This window comes from Pantherophis guttatus, chromosome 3 (assembly GCF_059756535.1).
Source record: "Pantherophis guttatus breed Tessera chromosome 3, ASM5975653v1, whole genome shotgun sequence".
In the NCBI taxonomy this organism is placed as follows: Eukaryota; Metazoa; Chordata; class Lepidosauria; order Squamata; family Colubridae; genus Pantherophis; species Pantherophis guttatus.
Window position 1 is genome coordinate 77,177,427 of NC_142065.1, and position 27,164 is coordinate 77,204,590.

Below are 27,164 nucleotides of genomic sequence, written 5' to 3' on the forward strand. Positions count from 1 at the left end.
TTTACTCCTAAAATTAAGCCACTTTTATGTTGAATGTGCAGTTTTGTAAACCAGGAAGTTGGGTTGGATTAATAAGACTCTGGGTGACTCAAGCCTAATTTGCATTAAACTGACCCAAAGGTCTTGTAAAATGGCTCAGAATTATCAAGGCATCTAACATATCAGAGTTTTTATTAACAAATTGTTGTTGCTATTTTTAAATTGCTTATTTTGCTAATTAAAAAAGATTAAAGGAGTTTTAGAGGCAGTTTCAATTTTTATTTAACATATATGCAAATCACATTATATAAAAGAACATTTGCATATTGTTAGCATTGTAAATCCTGGCTAGTAATCAGAGAATCACTTTAAAACAAGAAAAGGGAGAGACCATATTGACACTTTAAAATGTTTAACCCTTTATGTATATTTAACTACTAAGATGTAATTTATAAACAAGTTTGATAGCATGCATTGTTTCTTGCCAGATTTACTCTTTATCCTTTTTATATCAGTCATTAGGGTATTTTAAGATAAATCTCCCATCCAGTAAGGCGCAGCTACGAATTCATAGAGATACCACATCATTTCTGTCTAGGGAGATTCTCAGTCACCCTGGTCATGGTTTTCCAAAAAGTGCTTTTTCAAAAGGCAACTGGATATTCTTTGTTTTTCCTAGAAGATATTTCGCTTCTCATCCAAGAAGCGTCTTCACTTCTGACCAGAACTGAAAATGTACCTTTGATGCCACATCATTTTTATTGACAAAAATATAGAGATTGTCAAATTTTTCATATTGGAATGTTGTTTTTGGCCCTGATTGGTACTGTACTAACCAAATCTGACTCTGCTTAGCTTTTGAAGATCAGCTTAGATTGGCTAGGTATTCATATCACTGTACATAAGAAAGCTGCTTGAAACAAGCAAACACATTCAGTATTTCTTCAGTAAGCAGACAATATTTTTCTCCAAACATCAGCAGTTCAGTTCTTACCAAATTGGACATAATTTAAAGGGCTGTAGAATTATTGTGCCTAACTCTCCTTAATAATAGGCAATACATTTCAGAGTAATATATATCTGATAGCTTTACATTTAGAGTGGAAATACATGGGAGAGCTAAGTAGTTTTCTGAGAAGGCCCAGGGAACAGATATAGCTTTGCATTTAGGAATTCAACTTTCCTGTTTTAGATCATAGCATCTCAAGCTATGATCTAAAGCAATGGGATAGATCATCCCATTGCTTGAGAATTTCATCTTTTTAATTACTTTATTTAAGAATTTATAGGCCTTTCTTCAAAATAAAAAGTTTTCCAGAGTGGCTTATAACATATTTTGAAAACCAGTATCTAACATTTTAAACGAATAAGTATAACATAAAACTCAGAAAAGCATACAAATGTGTAATATACAAACAATTAAACAGATAATTAAAATGATTACTAGGCAGCCGAGATGAGTTGAATTAAATGTTTCTATTCAAGCATAAATAGAAAGTTAATATTAAAAATCCTGAAATAATAAAAACTTTGCTTGGAGTTAAAAAGACAATCAACTAGGTACCAGACATGTTTTATTAGAGAGAGGAGAATGCCAGTAAGAAGGCACATTTGTGCATAACCACCAGCCATAAGGCAACATGGCACCCAGAACATAATTTTACAGAAAAAAGAAATATTCTTTTTTCTCTTTACATACTAGTCTAGTTTATCTAGTTTATTTCATTTTCATTCATAAATTGATTTATTATTGTAAGCACTTCTGTTTGAAGTCTATTTAGTACCTGCTGTATATGGAAGATCTGGAAGGCTGTGAAGACTTGGCTTTCCTCTAGACATTAAAGCCAAGATGTTAATGGAAACCAATATATGTGTGTTCATATTATGGGTTAGGCCAGTGATGGCGAACCTTTTCAGCACCGAGTGCCTAAAAGGTCACCCAGAAACGTCACATGCACACTCCCACACTTATCAGGGCAGCGCTCCAGAAAAGCTGAACTTCCGGGTCCTGGCGCACATGCGCACCCGATAATCAGCTGGCCGGCGAGCATGCGCACACCAGTTTTCGGCACTGCTGCACGCACAAAAGACAGCCAATCAGCACGCACACATGCACACCAGAAACCCAGAAAACAAACAACCAAGGCTGCGCGTGCCGGGTGACATGGCTTCACGTGCCACTTTGGCCACGTATGCCATAGGTTCGCCATCACAGGGTTAGGCAGGGCATTGGTTATTTTTAATGGTATTGTTTGTTCGTAAGAGTTTTATCATGTTTTGTGTATTAGTTGTTGGCCATTTAGAGTTACTTGTTTAAGATGGGCATCCATCTACATGAGGTTCCGTAAGGAACTCCACTATGCCGGTGGCATAATGTAGTTGTAACTTTTAGTTGCAGCCAATATTCTGTCGGATTTTTAAGTAGCAGAAATTAGATCAAGCTTGAATCAAAAAAAGTGCCTTTCTTAAATGGAAATACACTTTTAGAGGGACCTCTTGTTTTCTATTCATTGCTCATTCAGCTGTTGCCCAACCCTTCAAAGTACCTCTGATAGTTTCAAGTAGCTGTTCGTGGCACCACTGCTCTCAGTCGCATTTGCTAAAACTTCATTAATTGTGTAGCATTGTAAGATTTTTGTTTAATGGATCGTGTCCTTTTGGTTCTACTTGCAGAAAATTCATAGGGTTCTTGCATTTCAGTAGACAATTGCCAATTTACTTTCAAGTTAATTTGTTCCCCTTTATTGATTTTGAGAATAAGAAAAACAGAAAAAGATTGTTGTATTTAGTATTTATATTACATTTTAAAATATCTGCCCCAAGCATTACTTATTGCATTAATTATGACAAATGATCATTACTATGCAACACCTCCTATGCTATATTAATTGCACTACATTTAGTTTCCTTATGTTTATTTAGTAATTAATAATGTCCAATAAATCATTAGCTATTAAACAATTAAAGAAAACTATGCATCTGTGTTTCCCCTTGTGTACTGAAATTATTGGCTTTTATACAGATCCTATTTTTTCACTATTACTTCTCCATGATGTTTCAGGGGACAAATATCTGTGTGTATATGCATAAACAAAAGCATGTGTGTTTACATATGTGCAGGCCCAGCCACCATCAAGCATCTCAAGCAGTCCCAGGTGGGCTAGATTCCCTATTCTATGGCAGTTTTATATGTTTGTAAATCAGATTTGTCAAAATTAAAATGAGATGTAGTCACATATTTTTGATGTTTCTGTCTGCAATATGCAGAAATAACTGCTACACAAATATATTTGAGGTAATTGCATAAAACTGCACACATATATACCACATATTAAAAATGTGTTCAACAACTTCTGAAATCACACTAGATTTGCAAAAAAATCTTTTAGAAAGTTCAGTGTATTATAGCATTACAAATATGATCAGCATTGTTTGAGTCTAGACCTACTGATGCACATTTCAATCATATAAACCTGGCTTCCATTGAGAGAAAACAGAGATATAAGTCCCACGGCTTTGAAATGAAGCTGATGCAATTTACATCAGATTTGCTTCTAGGTATGTTAAGACCATAGGTCTAATAAGTCCCAGCTGGAAGGGATCGTGAATTTAGAATCCAACTGTCCGTTAGAATTAGCTTTGCCTATGCCCTGTGATCTGCAACAAACTCCTAGATTCAGTCTTAATTTCAGTTAGTCCTAGTATATTAGCCTTGTCGTTTACACCCAGATCCTCATTTTAATACTGGAGTATTTGTTCAACACTATAGATCTTGCATTTTTAATCTTCCCTAGAACAGTGGTGAATAATGGCCCCTAGCAGGAGATAATGAAATTTTCTTAATTTATATTTTTGAAGTGGAAGCCTCAATTGAAAATGGCATCCAATGGCCTGGAGACATAGCTCTGGTGCATGTTTCAGGGGAGTGATAATAATAATGCAGTGCCAATGGTGACGGGAAATGATAGGACAGTGAAGAAGTAATTTAAGGAAGAAAAGGGAATGTACCAAAGCTTTATTGTAGCATATCTAATGATCTGCAGAAGATTCCCAGTGGCTTTTGGAGCATGACAGGAGAAACTAATGTTATCTTGCCAAAACAGAAGTCTCTGCTTAATCACCAGAGCAAGACCATTGATTAAAACACCTCACCCAGATAGATTGCTCCTGGAATCTCATCTCCATACTTTTCTCTTGGTAAAGTATAATAATGAGCATATGATAATCAAAAGAAGGGCAAAAGCAATTTGTTGGGAATTGTACGCGTTGAAATTACAGCAAGAAGGCAAACAAATTAGAATGGAAACAAAGAACATTTTTAAAGCCAAGCACAGATGGGACAGACTTCCAGAGTGATAAATGAAAAGTGGCAAATGCAGGAGCAGTGGAGATGTAATGCAACCTCCCCTCCTCGTTTCTTTTCTTTTCTTTAGTCTTAGACATTTTTCTTCAGCTATTGTGTGAAGAAGCAGACCTGTGTTTTCGCAATAATTTGAATCTGTTAATTAGATGGCAACCTTTGATTTCAAAACTTTCTCGGTGCCATGAAGCCCTGGTTTTTCTGAATGTTTTAAAAAGTTAAAAATACCACATAAACAACAGAAAAATGTATGTACCTTACATTAATCTATAAAATAAATGTGTTAGAAGTATCTTGGCTGTTGTTTACACATAAGGATTGTTCTTACATTTTCCGATTTTCTTAAACTTTCTGATTTTCTTAGAGTGTGGTAGAGATGCTATTTTTTCCCCAAGTATATGCTAATGTTGCTCAGGAACAGTTTTCATACATTGACTGGCTTTGGTGTTGCAGTATTCACATTATAATTCCCTATTTCTTCAATGCCAAGAATTTTCAATCTATGTATCTATAGCTATAGCTATAGCAATAGCAATATTTGAAATAAGGACCTGGAAATGCAACAAATTTGACAAAATTGAGCTAAAAGCCTTCCAAAGCCCATGTTCCATTTTACAATATTGTAGAACAGTGGTTGACATCCTAAGTAAGAGATAACTGCTATCTTACTTGGCACATGCAGGATTTCCAGAATTATTTATTTATAGTTACCCAGACCTTCTGTGCAGCTAAATGTCTATAGGCCATGGGCGGCTTATAAAAGGTCAGAACATGGGATTAAAAATGTTGGACGAATAAAGCCCCAATCAATGAGTATTAACAGTCCTCCCCACAGGTATAGGCTAAACTTACATATTCCCAAGTGCATTGCTAAAAAGATAGAGTTCTTAAGAAGTGTGAGAAAGTGAAGAAGGACCAGAAAACCAGGGATAAGCTGTTCCATAGAAATATTACAAGATACCCTATTATATCCTGTTTATCTAGAGGAGGGAAAAGCTTTTCCCACTGATGGATATTATATACTTCTTTACCCTAATTGTTCAGTGATTTATATCTGCCTAGTGACTTTGGCAGTTATAGCAAATCATGTTACATTATGCAGGTTTGATAAACTAAAACATAAAGCATAGTAAGACTATTTTCTCTCTTCCCGTTGGACACTTTTTTTTTAAGGGACATATTTAAAAACCATGGATAGCATACCTATTTTGTCTGTTTCATGCAAGAGGGAAAGCTACAAATATTTTTTTATGATAATAGTCGTAGAATAAGATATATAAATATTGGAATTTCTGTATGGTTTTCAACTAATCCATTTTGCCCATAAAATAAGGGCAATTGCCACCCCTTTGGAGCCCCGTTCCTACTGTCAAAACGTACCATACTTTTTGGAGTATAAGACACACTTCCCCCCCTCCCCAAAAGAGGGTGGAAATATTGGTGCGTCTTATACACCAAATACAGCCATTTCTTGTCTCCGGAAGGCCCTCCCTGTGTGTCCCATTTTTGCGAAAAATCGGCCTGTTTTTCACAAAAACTGGGCATGTAGAGGCTTTGGGAGGCCTGCAGAGTGCTCCTGTGGCCTGGGGAGGGCAAAAATTGGGTGCGCAGAGGGTTTGAGAGGCCTGCAGAGTGCTCCAGGGGGCTGGGGAGGGCAAAAACTTTTTTTTCTTGCTTCTTCTTTGAAATCTTGGTGTCTTATACACTGATGCGTTTTATAGTCCAAAAAATATGGTATTCCAGATGGTTGTAAGATCCAAAGGGATGGAAAATTCTCCAAATTAGGAAGCCAGGGAAATTAGGAAACCAGGGAAGTGAAATTAAGGAAGAAAGTCATACTTATTTTATTATTATTATTATTATTATTATTATTATTATTATTATTATTATTATTATTATTATTATTATTATTATCATTATCATTATCATTATTTGTTTGTTTAATTTTTATGCTGCCCTTCTCCCGAAGGACTCAGGGCGGTGAACAGTCAGAATAACATACATATAAATGTGAAATAAAAACAATTTAAAATAATTAAACCAATTTGGCTCATGAGTTAAGATCATCAGCATAGAATTTAGACAATTTGAAAATTTATGCCAGCCCGGCTTGGTGAAACAGAAAGGTCTTTAGTGCACGATGGAAAGTACGGAGATCTGGGATCATTCGTATCCCTGGGAGTATCCTGTACCAAAGGGTGGGTGCCCCCACAGAGAAGGCTCTCCCTCTGGGAACCACCAGTTGACATTGCTTTATTGACGGCACCCTGAGGAGACCCAGTCTGTGGGAGCGTACTGGTTGGTGGCAGGTTATCGGTTGCAGAAGGTGGTCTCGTAGATACCCAGGTCCTAAGCCATGGAGCACCTTAAAAGTAAGAACCAACACCTTGAAGCACACTCGGAAGACCACCGGAAGCCACTGCAGCTCGCGTAGGAGAGGTGTTACATGTGAGCGCAATTATACGAAACAAATGTTTAAAGAGACTTTCAATTAGTATTATCTGAACTTTAGGTCAAAAGAAGAGAGTTTGTATTGTTATTCTATCCTTCCATTGGGACTGATCATGAAACCAGGCAGTTATTCATGTAGATACATAGAGATAGCTCACGACATATGACCACAGTTGGGAATAGAGCTTTGGTTGTTAAGCGAAGCAATGGTTAAGTGAGTCAGTGAACTTGAGTAAATCACATGGTCATTAAGCAAATCCAGTTTCCCTCATTGAATTTGCTTGTCAGAAGCTGGCTGGGAAGGTTGCAAATGGCTATCACACGACATTGGGATGCTGCAGTTGTCATACACACATATCAATTGCCAAGCACCTGAATTTTGATGACAGTTTAAGTGTACCAGTTGTAAGTCACTTTTTTCCAGTGCCATTGTAACTTGGAACAGTTACTAAACAAATGATTGTGAGTGGAGGATTTCCTGTGCAGACATTAATGCCTCCTAAGCTGTGATTAGAATACAGTACTGCAAGCTAATACTGCTGACTGCCAGCAGTTCGATTCTCACCAGCTCAAACTTGACTCAGCCTTTCATCCTTCCGAGGTGGGTAAAATGAGGACCCAGATTGTTGGGGATTCTGTAAACCGCTTAGAGAGGACTGTAAAGCACTATGAAACTGTATATAAGTCTAAGTGCTTATTGCTATTGCTAAGCAGCCATACCAAGTGTACCAGAGGGCCAAATTGTTTTATGAAGATCCCCTTTGAATACTTTAGCCTACTGTTTCATCCAGATTGTTTGAAGTACAGTAAAAGAAATTTAGCACCCAATTTCAACTAGAATAGTCATACAATTTCAGTCTACAGTACTTGGGATATAAAGCATTGTTAGTTTACAACTCTAACTACTGTTATGAAAATATCTATTGAATTTATTAAGAACGTGTATAGTATATATATCTGTAATTTTTTTTTTGTTAAGACATTTTATAAAAATGTAACAGCTAACCATAGAGTACCTACTACTTAGTTAAGATGGGCACCTTTGTAAGGAAATTATGAGGAGTCTCTGTCAGTTTATTGTGGGAAATTGCTGAATACACATTGTCTGTGTATCTACTACTTTACAGTAGTAGATCTGAATCAATAGGCAGCTATCATTGTTGTAGGAATGAGACAATCAGCCTAACATCTTTAACAGATTTCATGGGTTTTTTTAATCCATTCTGCAAAAAAAAAAATCTTTTTTTTTTCCCTCCAAAGGTTAAAACTAGGCTCTTTTTAGAAGCTAAATACTAAAAAGAAGGGGAGATGTCTATTTTATCATTTAGTAACAACACTGAATTTATTATGAAATGCTGCAATTAAGCTCACTTAATATTAATATTCATTTAGCAAACATGAATTGAAAACATGGCTTGATTTTACACCTGTTTTTTTGGGAAGACAGATGTCAGAAACTCTCCAACTCAAGATAGATGTCTTCAACTTATGCAAGGGTATTCAATAGTATGGGAAGTGCTAGTAATGCAGTAGTTTGATATATGGCTGGAGTCAAAGGCTAGACTATTATTTTAAGATCTGGCTGCCTTTCCCTCAGTTTACTGACAAACAGAACTTACTCAGGAGAGCAGCCAAACTTCCTTTGTTTTAGTTACCAAACTGTTCCTGACCTTTTGTTTGGCTTTTTCCTTTGACTTCAAAATGAAACACTGATAGTTGTTTTGCTCAACTTAGTTTTATTCTATGTTTTGACAAGTATCACTTCATTTATATTCAAAATTAAAGTTCAGTTTGAAACATCAAGTCTTTTATATTGTATCTGTCTACAGGCTGCCAGACTTCTGTAAACCAGCAGCTTCTGGTCATTTTATGGGAAATGGATCATGGCTTGATTTCTTGTAAAGTTTTCTTTAGGGTGGGAGGTGAATGTTGAGGGAGAATATGACTTGAAAAAAAATGATCTTTTATGATTTTTAATATTGCACATTTTTTAAAAAAATATCCTGGTTTTCTAATTTTTTAAATTCACTTTTTATTTTACAGTTTTATTTAGAGCTGATTAAATCATTTCTTAGTCTATATTACCATAATATGTATAATTTAACATAATATTCTATGTTGAGTGTAATCCACTTAGAAATTTGCCAATAATACTGTTGGTGGCACAGTGCTTGCCACATCTCCACAATACCATTGAGGTTATTGTAGTATTTCCATCTTTAAAACTTTGGCCCCTCAGATGCACAGCTGCTGGAAAATATCCAGCTGTGAATGATAAGTATAACTATTTAAATTGTGTTGCTTTTTTAAAGAATGTTGCTGTTTAATAATTGTAATGACTGAAAATTCATTAATTGTTAGAAAAATTGAGTTCAAAATTTAGAGTAATTTCTAAATTTTTCACCATTAAAGAAAGCAAACAAAAAACAACAATTTGGACTTTTGAAAAAGGATAGGAATGATCTGTTTTACCCAAACTTTTAGTCGCGATTGCTGTGAATCGACATTTCATTATACACTGAACATTTATTCATTTACTAATTTCCTCCACTTTCTGGGAAACAGGCATATTATAATCCATTGCATCTGACGAGTATTAAACTATAGAGGGTTATAGAAATTGCCACCAGAAGATAAAAATAATAAGTTATTCTAAAATTGTGCTGTTGATTTTCTCTCTCTCTTTTTACAGATGCAACAACAGAACTCAATGTATAGTAGTTACTGGGTCTGATGTGTTTCCTGATCCTTGTCCTGGAACATATAAATACCTCGAAGTCCAATATGAATGTGTCCCTTACAGTAAGTATGCTCTTCCCCCACCCTTTCTTCTTCTTCTCTTACTCTAGCTTTCACAATTGATGCTGGAGCCATATTGATGGAGAAACGAAGCACATGTTTATGGCCTGAGAACCATTTTGCATGCAGAACACTTGCAGGCTAGGGTCTCCAATTAGCTTCACAAAGTGTGGAAAGGAGCCATGGTGTGATGCTGGCCAAGTGTCTGTCTGTGTTCTTAAGTGTTTGGCTTTTAAGGCTACTATAGTTGATTTTTTTTTCCTCTCAGAAAAAGAAACTTGAATTAGCTATTCAAAAGAGTCAATAGGAAATTGTTCTTATGCCCAGTACCAGTTCTTGACAAATTGGCTTGGCTTGCAGTTCTATAAAGAAACTACTGACTTTACTATTAGTTTTGAAAGGGCTACCTGCTGTGGTAATTTTGGCTCATGAATTGGAGTGTGCCATGGATGTATCTGGGAATAATATCCCGGGTATTACTAGATTTAGCATAATTTATTTTACCCCCATCTTAAATATCATGGTCTTTGGTCAAGAATACATCTATAATTATACATATTCATCCTTTTTCCCCAGCAGAATTCCATATTAAACTACATATCTACTCCATTATGTAAGGCTAAGTGTTAGAGTTGCGTGCAAAGGTTCAGGTACCCCTAGTCGAAATCTGTGTTTCACCAAATCTATAAGTGAACAGAAGCTGATACAATCACCACATAGTGTAAAATTAAGTCCTGTATCTTTTTGCAAATTTTGGACATTTTATCAGTCTGAAGACAATCTAAACCTTACCTGCAAATCAGTCATAAGCTATTTACAAGTAAGAAAGATAAAGGTTTTGGATTGGCCTTTATACTCCCCAAGTAAAATATTACTCAAAATCAGTGAAATCCCAAACATACAGTAGATACAGTAAGAGATTTGGAAGGGACCTTGGAGATGATCTAATCCAACCCCCTGCTCACGCAGGAGACCTGTACTAGGGATTCAAACCGCCGAACTGCCAATCTTTCTGATCGACAAGCTCAGTGCCTTAGCCACTGAGCCACCTAGTCAGGATATTGTGTGTACAAAGAGATCTAAGAATATTTCTGAATTATAAGACTTCTGAAATAAAGAGTAACAACAACAACAACAAAAAGCCACAAATAAGATCATGAGGTGGCTAGAGCATGGGTGTCAAATTTGCGGTGTCACGTTGCTGTCATGTGACGTATCACAACATTTTTCCCTTTGTGGAACTGGGGTGGGTTGGCCTGCCCGTGACACATCCGGCTTGTGGGTCACCAGTTTGACACCCCTGAGCTAGAGTAACATTTAGCAGCTGTTAATTTCTTTTACAAAAGGAGGCACAGGTCGTCCTCACTTAGAAACCACAATTGGGTCTGGCATTTCTGTTTTTTAAACCCAAAAAAAAATCACATGGCTGTAACAGTCTTATGACCTCACTTCCCATTTGGTCATGAAATAAATCATCATGGTCATTAAGGGAAGCATTGTGTAACTGCAACTTATGATTATATGTCTGCATTCTCTATTTACTCTGCTTCTTGCAAGCCAGCTACAGACTACACAAACAATGATCACAGGACTGTGGGACTTTGCCACAGTCACAAATGTGTACTGTTTACAAAGAACCTGAACTGCAGTCAGGTGGATTGCAGGGTGCTGCTGTGGCCATAAATGAAAGAATTGGTTGCACAGCTATTTCTTTTACACTGTTGTAATTTTGAAATAGCAATAGCAATAGCACTTAGATTTATATACCGCTTTACAGTACTTTACAGCCCTCTGTAAGTGGTTTACAGAGTCAGCATATTGCCCCCAACAGTCTGGGTCCTCATTTTACCGACCTCAGAAGGATGGAAGGCTGAGTCAACCATGAGCCTGGTGAGATTTGAACTACCAAATTGCAGGCAGCCAGCAGTCAGCAGAAGTAACCTGCAGTACTGCATTCTAACCACTGCACCACCGCAGCTCTTATGGTCATTAAAAAGACAGTCAATAAATTCAATTTTAAGATCACAGTCAGGATCAGATCTTCTGTTGCTAAGTCATGCATTAAGTGATTAATTAATCAGGCAATTTGTAAGTAAATCTATATCTGCCATATTTATTATTTTCTTATTTTGAATCTGTACATAACTACATATTGAAAGTATGCATTCAAATTTGCAGAAAAATGTCGTCATTAATATACCATGTTGAGGCTGTGAAACCTGAATTTGTTAAGGATTTATTGAAATGAACAGTTTACATTTAACAAGCATCTCTCTAAATCTAATCTTTTCACAGAGGTTTCTGCAGTCCTCCTCCCATAGCAACAGCTGATCACAAAGCTTACATTGCTTGATTCATTTTTCACTTGATTCACAAAAAGTTGCACACTTTTTTAGAATTCCATTGTTAAAAATAAATTCAAATTTAGTGTCACCTTTTCGACTAGAAAAAAAGAAACTGCCTATAACTAAAATTTAGTTGTGCATGAATTGTACACCCATTTATTCCTTGTGCCCCATTTAATTATTTTAATACTCACAAACTTTAGCTTTTTTATAGTAAAAGGGAGGTACATATTCCATAGGTTCAGACAATTTTGGATTGGTGCTATTCTTGTGTTAAAGAACCAGATTAACAATCAAGACGTCATCTGTACTTTATATTTATACTAATTTTCCTAATTACATAATTAAAAAATACTGTAATATAATTTGCACTGGCAATACTTAGTATTTAATTCTTCTATGAACTTTACTAAGAAGCAATTAAAGGCCAAACACAGTTCATATTTTTTTTCCCCATTCTTGCTGTGTATTTCTACCATTGTGTCATTGCAAAAAAGATGCTTGTTGTGGTTTTATTTTTCTGTACCATCAGTAGATTTGAAATGCACTGCATATGCTGAACTTTAATATCTGTTTTCCAGTGTCTTATTATTGGTGGTTCATTATATCATTTTTCTTGTAGCATGTTGGGAGTAATGCATTTTTGCCTATTAAGAAAAATATAATTTTGATCATAACATCCCCTTACCTTGAAATTACTATTTTAAATTACCAGAAAGAGGCTATGACACCATTCAAATATCAAGGTTCTTATATTTCTTGGGCTCATTTCCTGTAGCAGGAGGAAGTGTTTAAATATACACAAATATTATTTTCAGATCATTTGCTGGGCTCTTAGGACAAATGTGGATGCATTCCTGGTTTTTATATATATATATATATATAAAATATGATTTCTTTTGCAGTTAACTGAAGAAAACTCTGAATGGCATTGCAAAATACTGTTCGGTGGTCATCTGTTACATATTTTCCTAAGTTTTTCTATGCAGGACTATTGTGAATAGAATTTTTTTCTAACTGATGGACCAAATTTAGGGTTTAATTTTGAATAAATCTATTTGGAATTGATATTGGGTGAATATTTACTTTTTTTTAAATTACATGTTATTTTTTAAAATCTCAAGCGAACATACTGGTGCTTTGTTTAATTTGTACTGCATTTAAAGTGTAAAAATATGTTTGTAGCATATGTTGAAATAAAATTAATTCTGTAGCCCAATAATGGTCTCATAACCGGGTGGGTGCAGAGCTGCAACCTTTCTCATGACTGATCTAGCACCAGTTTATTTCAACTTGCAGATTTTAAAAAATAATGAGGCCGATGGAACAATATTAATGTTAATAACTCTTAACTGCAGCCAAAGTATACGTAGTGCTGCTTATTTTGAATACCTAATTTTGGTATCATTGCCCTTATGCTTCAGCCAATAGGATCTTCCTACTCAATGTATGGAAATCTCTCATTCAAAACCGCCTCTCTGTATTCATAGTAATTGTAGTTATATTGCTTTGCCCACTATTGTAGTGGGCGGAGAAAATTATTCAAGCAATTTAATTTAAGGTACAAGTAATATGGCTATTCTTTTTCCGTACTATCACTACGACATTACAAAAGGCATTTTATTCATACATGTACATACTACGTGTGCAGTAATGCCAAAATTAGGTACACATCTGTTCTCCAAAATTACCCATATTTCTGTGATGTATTCAAAATCTTCCCAGGAGCTTCATTTGCTTGTTCGAATCTCTGGTCTTTTCCATAGCAACCTACTTTCAAATTTTAGCTTTCTTCTTTCTGCAATGCCCAAATTCTTCCTTTTTCTGCTTTTTTACATTCTGTATAGCCTTTCGGTATACATTTTGAAGGTGTTGGAGGGTTTGCATTGGTCATTCACAGCAACCACCAATATCTGGGATATCATGTACACTCATATTACAATTGTTATAAAACTGCTTATTGCACGTAATGTTGTGCATCTCGTTTTTACTTGCACTAAAGCACTGTGCTGCATGGTGTTTCATAGTTAATGCATTTATAATCCATCGTATGTTTCAGGTTCAAGGCCATGGAGAGAGGAACGCATCCTTATCAGACAGTGCATATTGCCTTCTGAACTAATTTACTACCAATGCAGCTACAACATAAAACCACTATCAATTTTTTTTTATTAAAATCATGGAAAGATGACTGCAGTTTTTCATTGCAGCCTGACTTTTGTTATTGTTGACCCCAGTTGGCCATTGATGGATGACTGTTTCATACTAAGATTGTACTCTATCACTTTGGGCATTTCAAATTCTTGTCACTGCTAAGAGATCCAAAAGAGATGAATAGATTTGGGGCTCCTACTTCCTTACAGTTTTTCTTTTTACAAAACTATTGCTGAAAAGGCCAAATGATCAAAAATCCAAAGTTCTTTAAGAATGAACCAAGTTATGAGTTGTTCTCATGTATTCCAGGTTAACCCTGGAATATATGAGAACAATTAATAACTAACTATATAGTTGTGGACTGCATTCAGTTGAAAGCATCATTGGAGTAAAAAAAAAACACAACAACAGCAGAACTTTAGGAAGTCATAACATTTTTAATGTGATTATTGGTTCTCTTCATTTTGGAGCCTTTCCTCTAGGCACCTATTATTGCATGTACAAGAAAAAGGAGAAGAATCATCATATATGGCAGCCATTGGTCCTGCTATCTCAGATTTCCAGTTGTCATCAGTTTTGTGGCATGCAGGGAATAGAGCACATCAAGAAATAAACTCTAGCTGGAAAATGTGCTCAATTCCAGTGAACTCCACTCCCACCCACAGTCTCTGATGGTACCCATAAAGTTCGCAGAAGATTCCATGGAATAGATTTTGAAAAATCCTGGCATAGAATATATTAAAAAAAAAAAAAAAAAAAAAAAACCTGTCAAAATGTGCTACTGTAAACCAGCATAATACTTGAATACAATGAAATGTATTCCTAAATAGGATAATGGGATAAACCTTCCTTAAGAGGTTCTACTTGTTGTGTCTTACTATAACTATATTTTCTTAGTTCCTCTGCATACCTTGGAATTTCTTTCCTAGAACAGCAGGGCAGCCCATTCACTGCACAGTGCTCCGTTGTGACACTTATTTTAAAAATTAAATCAAATAAAGCACTGGCAAATTTAGTTTAACCACAAAGAGGAACAGAAGGCCCTGTGGCAAGGCAAATGTTTAGTATAAGAATAATGTATTCCAGTGTTCATACACTTCTATTATTGTTCGGGTATCTCAGTTGAACTTCAGATACTCATTAATCTATTCATTAAATGAACACCATCCATTCATCAGTTTATGTGGTAAATTATTTGGGAACTACTTTTGTAGTTGGTTGCTATTTTCATGTGACCGGGATTATATTAAATATATAGTATATGTTCTGCTTCTCAATTTTAGCCATCTAAAAGACATATATTTAATGAAAATTTTCTTTTATTTTCAAAAAAATTTTTCTCCTTCCAACAATTCATCTTCTGTGTCCCCCCCCTTCAAAATTGCACATTTCCAAGAGAAATACTGTTAAAATCAGAATTTTAAAGTAGACCGAAAATGCAGACTTGAAATAAGGGTGTTATTGATTAAATTACAGAGCAATGGAGAGAAGCCCATTTGACATTTCTCTGAATTGTGCAGTATATGTTGATACTCCAAATAACTCAAGTCAGTCCTTTTAGGATTAAAAAGCACATCAGAGATACCACTTCATATATCTGTTTTATTTTAAGTCTCGTTTGTATCCGGGAATTCTGTGGAAAACATTCAGAGGTATTTTATTTTCTAGCTGTACTATTGGACCTTGCAATTTTATTACTTTACCAGGCTGTCCCCAAAAATGTACAGCTGTACTCAATGTGCCCACTGTGTGCATGACACTAATATTTATTTGTTTTTGTTGTCTTTATGCCCTTGTTTTAATATTCTGAGCAGGTACACTGTTGTTTCTTTTAATATAGAATATGCTCACATCCACAAACATCAGGAAGTGATGGATTACAAACCTCTTTCTAAACTTTTTTTGTTCTATTTACTTGGTTATATTCTACTTCCTGGGATAGTAAATTGATTTAGATTGTTCAGATCTAGTAAAAATGGACCCTGGCCAGGTAAAACTGTATTTGAGTATCATTAAAATTAATAGAAGTAATTTAACTGTGTATTTTACAGTTAATGATTGAATCGAGTGCATAAGATATATGTGGTAGACTATATCATTATTAAAGAGAAATGTGACGGTTCCAAATAATTACTGTCATGGAAATGTTTTTTTGGACAATGCCAGAGTGTTTAAAATAAATTTGGTATGAAATATGTAATAAATTTCCTTAGCATTGAGGCATGCTGCATTAAGAATGCCATGACCAACATTTTTCAAGGTGAATGATTTTCAACCAAAGCAAAAGTAAATAAAGCAATTTTATAGCTAGTATTTATTTTGCAGCAAGTTGCTTATACATTTCACTTGAAGTCTTACATGTATTCTGATATATACGTAGATTTTCCCGTTAGTTTCAATAAGAAAAGAGCTATACATGCAAGTAAATGATGAACACAAATCAGCATTACCATATTTTTTGGAGTATAAGACGCACTCCCCCCCCCCCAAAAAAAGAGAGGGTGGAAATGTTGGTGTGTCTTATACACCAAATACGAGCCATTTTTGGCTCCCGAAGCCCCGCCCTGCTCGTCCCATTTTAAGAAAAATGGGCCCATTTTTGCGAAAAATAGGATGCGCAGAGGGTTTGGGAGGCCTGCAGAATGCTCCTGGGGGCTGGGGAGGGCAAAAACTTTTTTCTTTCTTTCTTACCTCTTCAAAATCTTGGTGCGTCTTCTACACTGGTGTGTCTTATAGTCCAAAAAATACGGTATTTATTTAAACAAATGAAAAAGTCCTAAGGGGAAGGAGTTTTATGGAATTCTGGTTGTCAAAACATAGTTGTATTGACTGTTTATCTGAACATCTTCAATAGAACCCTGCCTTGGATTAATTAATTATATTAGACAAGTAGTTTGTTTTATTATACCACTTATTAAAAAACAGGATAATAAACAGTAATTTGGTACATATTCTGATGATAATTCTTTGTCCTTCTTTTGGGTTAATCTGATGCAAAATGCCTAAATTTACCTAAATGAAAACATAAATCTGATTTTTGTTTCTTGTTTACTTCTATCTAGACTGTTATACTTATTTGTTTTAGACAGAGGATTTAATTCAGGCCTCAGATCTACCAAAAGGTGATCATGTAATTTGTGTAACTTTGCTTATAAGCAAAACCTTATAAGGCGTCAGAGAAACATATAATTGCATAATAGTCACATGGAATAATGCACAAACAATATTTAAGCATACTTTTGACCTCCAGGAACAATTCCATATTCTCTCAGTAAGAGGAAATTGCAGTTATAAACACAAAATTTTAATGTGGACCTTACTTTTTCCTTTCTCCCTTTCCTGGGATTATTGATGACTTTTTCTGCACAACAACACAAAAATATCTTACCTTTCTTTATTCTTTTCTTTCCTCTGTCATCTTTTTTCCATTTGAATTATAGAAAACATGTTATGTATGTGAGGAACATTTCAACCCAGAATATTTCTGACGTTGGCCTTTAAAATGTTTCTAATATTCATTTTTTGAACGTAAACCACCCTAATTTTTAGTAGGTAGTGGGATGAGATATTGATGGAGCAAATGAAAAAAGTTATTATTTCTAAAGTTGAAATCTCAACATTCCCATTTCTAAGTAGTGGGAAATGAAATAAAACCAGGGTAAACTGCATAATTTACATTAAACCATTGTAGCAAATCGGAAGATAAGGTGAACTAATGGAATCAAGGTAGCAAGTTTTTCCACTTTTAGTACTTAAAAGTCACCTCTGAAAGTATCTATTATCGGGTTGCTGATTCTTTCCCTCTCCCTCTTCCTCTCCCTCCCTCCCTCCCTGTGGAATGTGTGTGTGTGGAGGTAAATAAATTTTCATTGTATCACATTTCTTGGCTATGGAATAGCTGGTGGTAATCCATCCATTCTCCAAAACAAATGACCTTTTTTACTCTTTTGTCCTCTTGAACCTCTACTTCTTTAACCATGGTGTTTTCAACCAGCAATACAGCTAACATGAAGAAGGTATCACCTTCCCCTCTCTCATTATGAGAGGGGAAAGCATGTTCCATGGAAAAAAGTATAATCTAACCTTTCCAAGATGTTCTACTCTTACTTATGGAATTTGTCAAGACAAAAATTGTAAATGTTTTATCTTAAGGTTTGCTGCCAGGATTTTCTGAATGAGAAAAGACTGGGTATCTCTCTGAAGATTGTTTTTCTATAATGGGTAACAGCCAAAAAAAGAGAGAGTTCAAATAGTAAAATTGGTAATCTTATCTCCTATGTGGCAGAATGGGAAAGGTCAGCCTGCTTAAAGACTTTTCTAAAACTGAACCGTGTGATCTAGAAAACAGCGGTATTTTAAAGCAAAGTAAAGAAAGTCCATAGTTCTGAATTATAATACATGAGCATTAAGGACTGTGTGTCTCTACCTTTGCATAGTTTAACTTCATTTTCAATACTTCTAAAATGAAATAAAATGCCATCTCCATGCCCAAATTATTTGTTTTGTATGCACCCTTGGCTCTTCATTTGTATTATTTTAGGCTGAACTGCTGGATTTCACTGTCATCATTGAATGACTTTGAGATATGATCAATAGGTACCCACCTTACAGGCTGGAATGATCAGCTGTAGAAAAATTCATAGCCAAAATAAGTGGTCACATTCAATTTTGTAGATCTTCTCTTTCTTTTCTTTTCTGAAAATTCTAAAATTGGGAAATCTTTGATTTAAAGGAAAACTCAAAAGCTCCTATGAATCTATTGACTCAGCACAGTATAGACTTTTGAGACTAATGGTATATTGAGTGGATACATACATCATGTTAAGCTGTTCTGTGGTTTGCTTGCTTTTGGTTTAGGGTGCTGAATAAATCTCAGCCAATTGTGGTTTGTTCAGTAACTCTATGCCATAGCTCAATCCACTGTCTGTTATTCTTAAGAGATATTCTTCTATGTTGTAATTACTTACATGCATGCCCAATTTTATTTGCATTTTTGTCCACTTTGTCCTGAACTGAAAAGTCCAGTAAAGATAAATACCACAAGAAATTGTATCTTTTTAAAAAGAAATTAAAGAAACATCTGTTTTTGGAAAAATGGCAGACTAAACTTCACATAAATTGCTGATTTAAATAAAAAGCAAACCAGTTGAGAACTCTTACAGTGCCCAAATATATTGGGTTTGCTTCTCGTTCAAGATTTGGATTTTGCAGTCTCAAAGAAACTTTGCAAGAGGCTAGTCTGAATTAAATATTTTAAACATAAGGACTAATCCAATTTTATTGATATATCTTGCAATTTCAGTAACAGTAACACTTCTTTCTGGCTGAAGAATAAGATTGGTGTCCCAAAAGAGATCTGCCTATGCAAATCCATTTAGCCTTTCCTTTAACCAAGATGTTTCTTTATACTAAAATACAATCTTTAAAACACACGCATATGATAGCATATTAATAGAAGGCCTTTTTACGTGCACTTGTTAAGGCTGCTTGGGTAACAGAAGGCTATGTATATCATGCATTAGTCAAGTCTTTCATTATTTATTCAGGTTGACTAAGTGAAACTACATCCCAGCATTTTCTGTACTGCCTCTTTAACCTACTAAAATGATTGATCCATGTTCACTTATGTAACTGTAGAATCTTTCTCCAGCTAGGTTTTCCTGTTGTCTGTTTCTCTCTACCCAATGTTGTGCAGTTCTTATTCTCCCTGTGTTTAACATCTGTTGACTAATTTAATCTTCGCCTAATAGTCAATTTGTGTTAATCTTCTTTTTTTTTCCCTTGCACTTTTTTTTTTCATTTTTCTTCCGATGCTTGAAATAGAAGTGGAGCAAAAAGGTAAATAACATATATAGTCCAAACCCCTCAGCTCCTTGTTATGTGCCTTATGGATGTTGACCTCCTCCCTTTCCCCTTCCCCACAACACTCCGAGATTGTAATAATCAGCAGGATTTCATAAGTATCCTTCCTTAAAAGAAGTTGATTTTGCAATTTTGCAATAAACGGACTTGGCTGCTAAACTGACTCGGCTATTTAAAAGCAGGTGGTGGGATTTAGTATCTGATGGCACCTGCTCTGAGATGAAGACTCCCGTTGCTTTCTTCCTCCCTTTCTTTCTCTTTCCCTGTCTTTCTCTTACCCAACACTACTATTTGTTAATAAAAATGTCATCTTGCTTGGCTTTCCAGAACCCTCTCCATAGCATGCCATAATTACAGGGTTCCTGGTCTGTTCCATCCATTGCTTTGGTTGCTCTTTATTTCTGTTGCTCTTGATGAAGGTCTACGGATCTGATGTTTTAATTTTAATTTTTCCCCCTTGTATGTCAAAAGCAGCTTTATTTTCAGTCTGAGGGTTTCTGAATGTTTCTTGAAAATGTTAAGAATTAAAAACATCTACCGACCAGTTGAACTGTTCTACATCGTTTAGACACTCGGGAGAATAAATGCTTTTATGCAAGGGTAGTTCAATTTTTTCCAGATTTAGTAATATGCCATAGAACCTTGGTTTGTTGTCAGAGAAAAGACTGCAGGTGTAACTTTTAAGGACCATGATGACAAAGGTTAATACATGTATTAATTATATATGAACTATAAGGCATTGTTGTTAGTTAAAGGGTTTTTTGTTTCTTTAAAGTAATTCAGACATAGTGTGCTTGCCTAGACTTTATGGATATTGTGAATTTTATTAATTTTTTTAATTGGTCTTGTCTTGCTTCTTTCTGTGACTACCAGTTTTTGTTTGCCCTGGGACGTTGAAAGCTGTGGTGGATTCCCCAAATTTATATGAAGCTGAACAAAAGGCAGGTGCATGGTGCAAAGATCCTCTTCAGGCTGCAGATAAAATATACTTCATGCCATGGACTCCATACCGCACTGATACTTTGATAGAATACGCATCTTTAGAGGACTTCCAAAATGGACGCCAACAGACAACATATAAGCTTCCGAATCGAGTGGATGGTACTGGATTTGTGGTGTATGATGGTGCGGTCTTTTTTAATAAGGAAAGAACCCGAAACATTGTCAAATTTGACTTAAGGACTAGAATTAAGAGTGGAGAAGCTATTATAAATTCTGCCAACTACCATGACACATCCCCCTACAGATGGGGTGGAAAGACTGATATTGATCTGGCAGTGGATGAAAATGGCTTGTGGGTAATTTATGCTACAGAACAAAACAATGGAATGATAGTCATTAGCCAACTCAATCCATATACTCTGCGTTTTGAAGCAACATGGGAAACAACCTATGACAAACGGGCAGCCTCTAATGCTTTTATGATATGTGGGGTGCTTTACGTTGTGAGATCAGTTTACCAAGACAATGAAAGTGAAACTGGTAAAAATGCAATCGACTACATTTACAACACCAGGTTAAGCCGAGCAGAATATGTAGACATTCCTTTCCCCAACATGTATCATTATATTGCTGCTGTGGATTACAATCCAAGAGACAATCAACTGTATGTGTGGAACAACAATTTCATCCTACGATATTCTCTTGAATTTGGTCCACCTGACCCTGCCCAAGGTAGGAATTCTCTTTTTAACTATTTAAATAAATAAATAAATAAATAAACTGCTTAATAAAATGAGATTCTAATGTATTTGAAATTAGAATGAATGCTGCTGTTTTGCCAAAACAAAACAAAAACAAGAGGACAGTTTTGCTCTAAATTTTACCTATGCCATGGCAAAATAAGGACAGTTTCTTTTAATACTAAATGCACTATTTGTAATACCCCATCTATTTGTTATGAGAAATATGTTAGCATTGGTGCTTTCCTCTCACTTCACAATGAAATATATTAAAAAAGTTAATTATTTTGTGCTAGTATTAGAAAAGTATGTGATGGTAAAACATCTCATAGAGACTGTTTTGTTTTAGCAGGGACATTATGAAGGTTTTCATTTCAGTTTCCATTGTGAGCTCCAAGGAATGTGATGTAATATTTTTGTTGCAAGTTACTGCAACAATTATTCTCATATTTCCAATTATGTGGCAAATGCAGAACCAAATATGTATAGGAACCTAAAAGATGGTATCATTATATAAACTGCCAGAGAGTGGACATTTAGGAAGCTTCATCAATGAAGAAATGTCTCCAATATAATATGGTTCAGATATTAAACACTGAGAATGTTGTTTAGATAAATAATTGGCAAGAGACCACAATAAAAATATTTTGTTACAGGCTGCTGAAATACACTCATTTTAAAATATATGTTATGCACAGAATCATTTGTGGACTTTGCTGTTTTTTGTTTTCATTTTACTTTATATATTTTATTAGATGTTCCTTTTCAACTGTTGATGAACTTTTATCACTTCTGTTATATAGAACTGGTTGTTTGATGTACTGTAAATGTAAAAGAGCTATAGGATCACAAGTGCTATAAAGTAAGAGAGGTCTATATACTAAAGTATAAAAGTACTATAGAACTGTGCAAATGCAACTATGGATAGTGTGTATCTCATTTCTGAAGAGAAAACAGCTCATCCTGAGTAGTTAGATCAGTGCCATCAGTTGGGGAACAAAAGAGGAGAGTAATTGGATTAGACTTGAGCTTAATTTTATTAGAGATTGTGCTAAGAATTTGAAAAGTTACCTGTTCAATCAGTATTTTATTGAACATACAGGAAAATGTTTAAAGCAGGGGTGAAATCTACTTACCTTCCCAACCGTTTTGGAAGGGCGCATGCATGCATGCGCAGAGAGTAAAAAACAGGTTACTTCCTGTTTAAAACCAGGAAGTAACGATGACTGGGTTGGTGGGCGGAGCCTCGCACCACCATCGCTACCGGTTCTCCGAACCACCAGCCGCCATTGCTACCGGTTCAGCTGAACCAGGAACATTTCACCCCTGTTTTAAAGGCTACTCTGCTGAGATTTTTTAAGACAATGAAGTAAAACTCATCTATCTATATCTATCTATCTATCTATCTATCTATCTATCTATCTATCTATCTATCTAGATATAGATGTAGATATAGATGCTATAGATATAGATATATAGATAGATATAGAATAGACAAACAGAGTTGGAAGGGATCTTGGAAGTCCAACCCCCTGCTTAGGCAGGAAACCCTATATCATTTCTATATGGTATGCATACCATGTAGATATACATACATACATATGTATACATAGATACACACACACACACACACACACACACATATACATAAATATATACACATACATGTACAATACACACGCAGAGAGAAGGATAACACATATACACACAGTGTGTGGAATATTTTCTATCTTACTAGTATATCTTTAAAGCATTTCATTTAGGATACTTTTCATGCTAATTTCTTTAAAGAATTATAATAAATCTTCTATTTAAATGACTAGCATTACATTTGATATTTTTTACAGCCCAAAATACATATATACAGGTAGTCTTCAACTTACAGTACTTTGTTTAGTGAGTGTTTGAAGTTACAACGGCACTGAAAAAAATTGACTTATGACCCTTTTCACACTTACGACCATTGCAGCACTCCCCATGGTCACATGATCAAAAATTCAGATGCTTGGCAACTGACTCATATTTATGACAGTTGCAGTGTCCTGGGGTCATGTAACCTTCATTTGTGATCTTCTGACCAGCAAATTCAGTGGGGAAGCCAGATTCACTTAACAATCATGTTATTAATTTAACAACTGCAGTGATTCACTTAAAAACTATGGCAAGAAAAGTCGTAAAGTGGGGCAAAACTCACAACAAATGTCTCAGCAACAGAATTTTGGGCTGAATTGTGGTTGTAAGTTGAGGGCTATCTGTATAGAAAAAACTACTTTGCTAAAAGAATGAATGCACAAAAGCAGAACATCAGCAAAATTATCTGAACTGAACAGTGGACAGTATCCATTCATGTGACAAATTTGGACAATTTAAATCCTATTGGACAATAAAATCCAATAAGTTTTATGTCTTAAATCAAAATCTATTAAATCAAGGGTTACAGGTTTACTGTACTCTACGATTTCTAAAAATAATGAATATAATAAAGAAATATTCATGCAAACATATTTTTTTTTCAAATAAGAGTTTTGTATAATCCCATGCTTTATTTCATTGTCTCTGGTTTGTAGGAATAATCTCTTGTATGTTCACAATAAATATGCAGAATCCAGTTGATGTGGATAAGCACAGAAAAATTGTAGTTTATAGTTGTTTTTAAAAAGCATAACGTATATGCTTAACGTATATAAATTAATCCACTCAATTCAAATGAGCTTGGAAGTGTTGCAGGAGATTTATTATTTTAAAAAAATAATGGATTGGACCCAAATTTAGCGTTACTTTCATTAAATCCATTAAAGTTAATAGGACAAATTGATTTCAGTGAGCCTGTTCTAAATATGATTAAATCTGGATCTGATCCAAAGAAGTAAACAAGTGCATTTCATTCTTTGACATCCATTTTCTTTTCAAGAATGAACGTTTAGGGACAAAGAACATCAGTTAAACTTTTTAAAAAAAAAAAACTATTAGAGTTTACGCATATTGCTCATGGTTAAAGCAAATATAAGCAACTGTTTCTACCCTTCTCTGCTTTTAGAAAAGAAATTGTCCTAATATCAAACATTTAATGATATCATAGGGTCAGAATGTCCACTGCAGAAGCCAAGGGCTATTCTTGTAGTATATCTAATTTAAGACCATTATAGGGAATTCACTTTACTTGTGATGCATGTAGTAATGATATGTTCAGAAACTCAACAAACCCCCTCTTTCATCTTGTAGCCTGTCAGTACCTGTCTGTACCACAACTTCCTCCTTCAAAATGGTTCAAATACCGCATTTGCCCTCTTTGCACCAAATAGAATTATTTCTCTCACTTACTCTATCTTAGTCCCCCATAGCTAAATATCATACTTAACCTGATCCATGTCAATGTTTCCCCTTAAGAAGAGATATTCCTCGTGTTACTTCTCTATATTATATTGCAGTATCTGTAGCAGTGCCAGAATTATTTACAGAAGGGTTCCATAAAATGCCTAGTTTTCTAATCCTGCAGCATTAAAACCATAGCTTAAACTCTCTTTCAGGCCCCATGCAAAATTAACTTCATGGAATATCAAGGATTTTGGACAAATTAATTCTTTTAAGACTTAAGGTATTTCTCCGACTTCATACAGTTTTGAAGTTGAGCCCCTTGCATACCATTCAAAAGACTAGCATAGCCCTTAACCCAAGCAATAAAGCACAAACTTAAACTAAATCAGGGATTTGGTTTTAATGCCTTTTATTATATTGCTTTCTCACAGTTCCTCTAATGGCTCAAAATTGCGTATGTGGTATTCTCCCCTTCTCCCACTGAATCTTAAGAGCTCCAGCTTGTGAATTAGATTAGGTTGACCCAAAGCTACCCAATGCAGTAAATGAAAGAATAGGAAGTAGAACCCAGATCTTCTCATTCACAGTGTGGCAGGAGTAGATATTACTAATACTACTGCTGTAGATGCTATTCCTGTTTACTACTTTGTTATTTTGCTTTGATTTACAGCCCTCTTTTAAGCAGTTTACAGAATTAGCATATTGCCCCCAACAACCTGGGTCCTCATTTGACCGACCTTGGAAGGATGGAAGGCTGAGTCAATCTTGAACCGATCAGGATCGAACTACTGGCAGTCAGCAGAATTAGCCTGCAATACTGCATTTTAACCATTGCATTACCACTTATATTTGATTTTTTAATATTATTTTATATAAGTATTATCTTGGAATATATTATTTCTTCTGTTGTATAACAGGAAAACTATTTTCCGAGCTTACAGGCTGATACTTTGATACATGTCCCAGAATTTCAAAATCCAAGATTAAAAACAGGATTACTAGTATCTTTTCATATTTTCCATGAATACAGTATTATAGGGCTTATTTCTGTCTTAAGTATGGTTTAGGTTTATTCCCTTTGACTCTGAGTCTTTTTTTCTTAATTACTCCCTGGACTGATCTCTTGTTGATATTTATGCATTTAAGTAGGTTCTGGCACTTTCAGAGGCATGAAACTAGGCTGTATAACCAGACAAAGAGCAAAACGATTAGACCATATCAGCAGTATGAGATGATACAATATTCTCCAACCGATTTGCATGAGTTACTGTAGTTACATCTTTTGTTTCAACATGAGAAACTTTTCTCTCTCTTCCTCCTTAAACAGCAGATCTATAGTATGCAATTACTCACCACATTTCAGAGTGGAGATAGGAATCCTGTAATCAAAATGGCTTTACTTTTAATTCCAACGTACTGCATAAATTTAAAGCAGCTAAGCATCATAGAAACAGTTACCAAATTTCTACGCAGTTATCCCAAATGCAAAACAAAAAACAAAAACAAACAACAACACCTTTTTCACTAGTATGGCTACCATTTACACTCAGATCAGCTGAATTGATTGATATCTTAAAAATGTAGATATCGCTAATTGCTGCTTTCTGACAAATACATCTTCTTCCGCAAACCTTTCTTAATGTCGATTTGGCCAAATCTGTTTGGATGCTTGTGGTGCCACCTTTAGGGAAGGAAGTGTAGTTAGCCTCCATTCAGATTGTGCATGGTGAACTAGACTAGGAATCTGACTTTTCCACGGGGTCTTTTTAATCATTCTAGGCATTTAGATTCAGTGTTTAAACTTTAAATAAATCTACAGCACAGGTAGCAAGAGTATTAAAATTGTGCAGATCGTTTTTTTTTTCCCCAGACAAAGCAGATGTATTTCAGAACTCATTTTTTAAATAGCCACACTGATGGCAGTGGTATCTGTCTTTGCAAATGAACAGCTGCGCATAGAGTGCCGCATGAAATTATATGCTCTTGTGATTTTAACCTCCTAGCTGGACTCAAAAAAAGAGTCATCGTGATCCCTTTTAGTGATGTTAAGCTGTAGGGCACAAGGGTAGCTTAAATGAGTTAGAAGCTGTCAGAAGTAAGAGGATCTGTGAGAGTATTAATTGCACTATTGTTGATACAGATTTCTGTCATGGAGAAACGACTTAATTAAACACATGGTGTCTAGAATATCAGTAATAAGGAAAACCTCCCCCAGAT

At 35.2% G+C, this 27,164-nt stretch overlaps 1 protein-coding gene across 20 annotated transcripts in view; it reads left to right on the forward strand.

Moving 5' to 3' along the window:
- Positions 1 to 27,164, forward strand: part of ADGRL2 (adhesion G protein-coupled receptor L2) — a 216,463-nt gene that overhangs the window by 133,114 nt on the left and 56,185 nt on the right. For all 20 annotated transcript variants that reach the window (XM_087889865.1, XM_087889869.1, XM_060690004.2 and 17 more), the window contains 2 exons: positions 9,483 to 9,592; positions 20,824 to 21,624. In XM_087889865.1, coding sequence (XP_087745991.1) covers positions 9,483 to 9,592; positions 20,824 to 21,624 — 911 coding nt within the window. The remainder of the gene's footprint in view (positions 1 to 9,482; positions 9,593 to 20,823; positions 21,625 to 27,164) is intronic.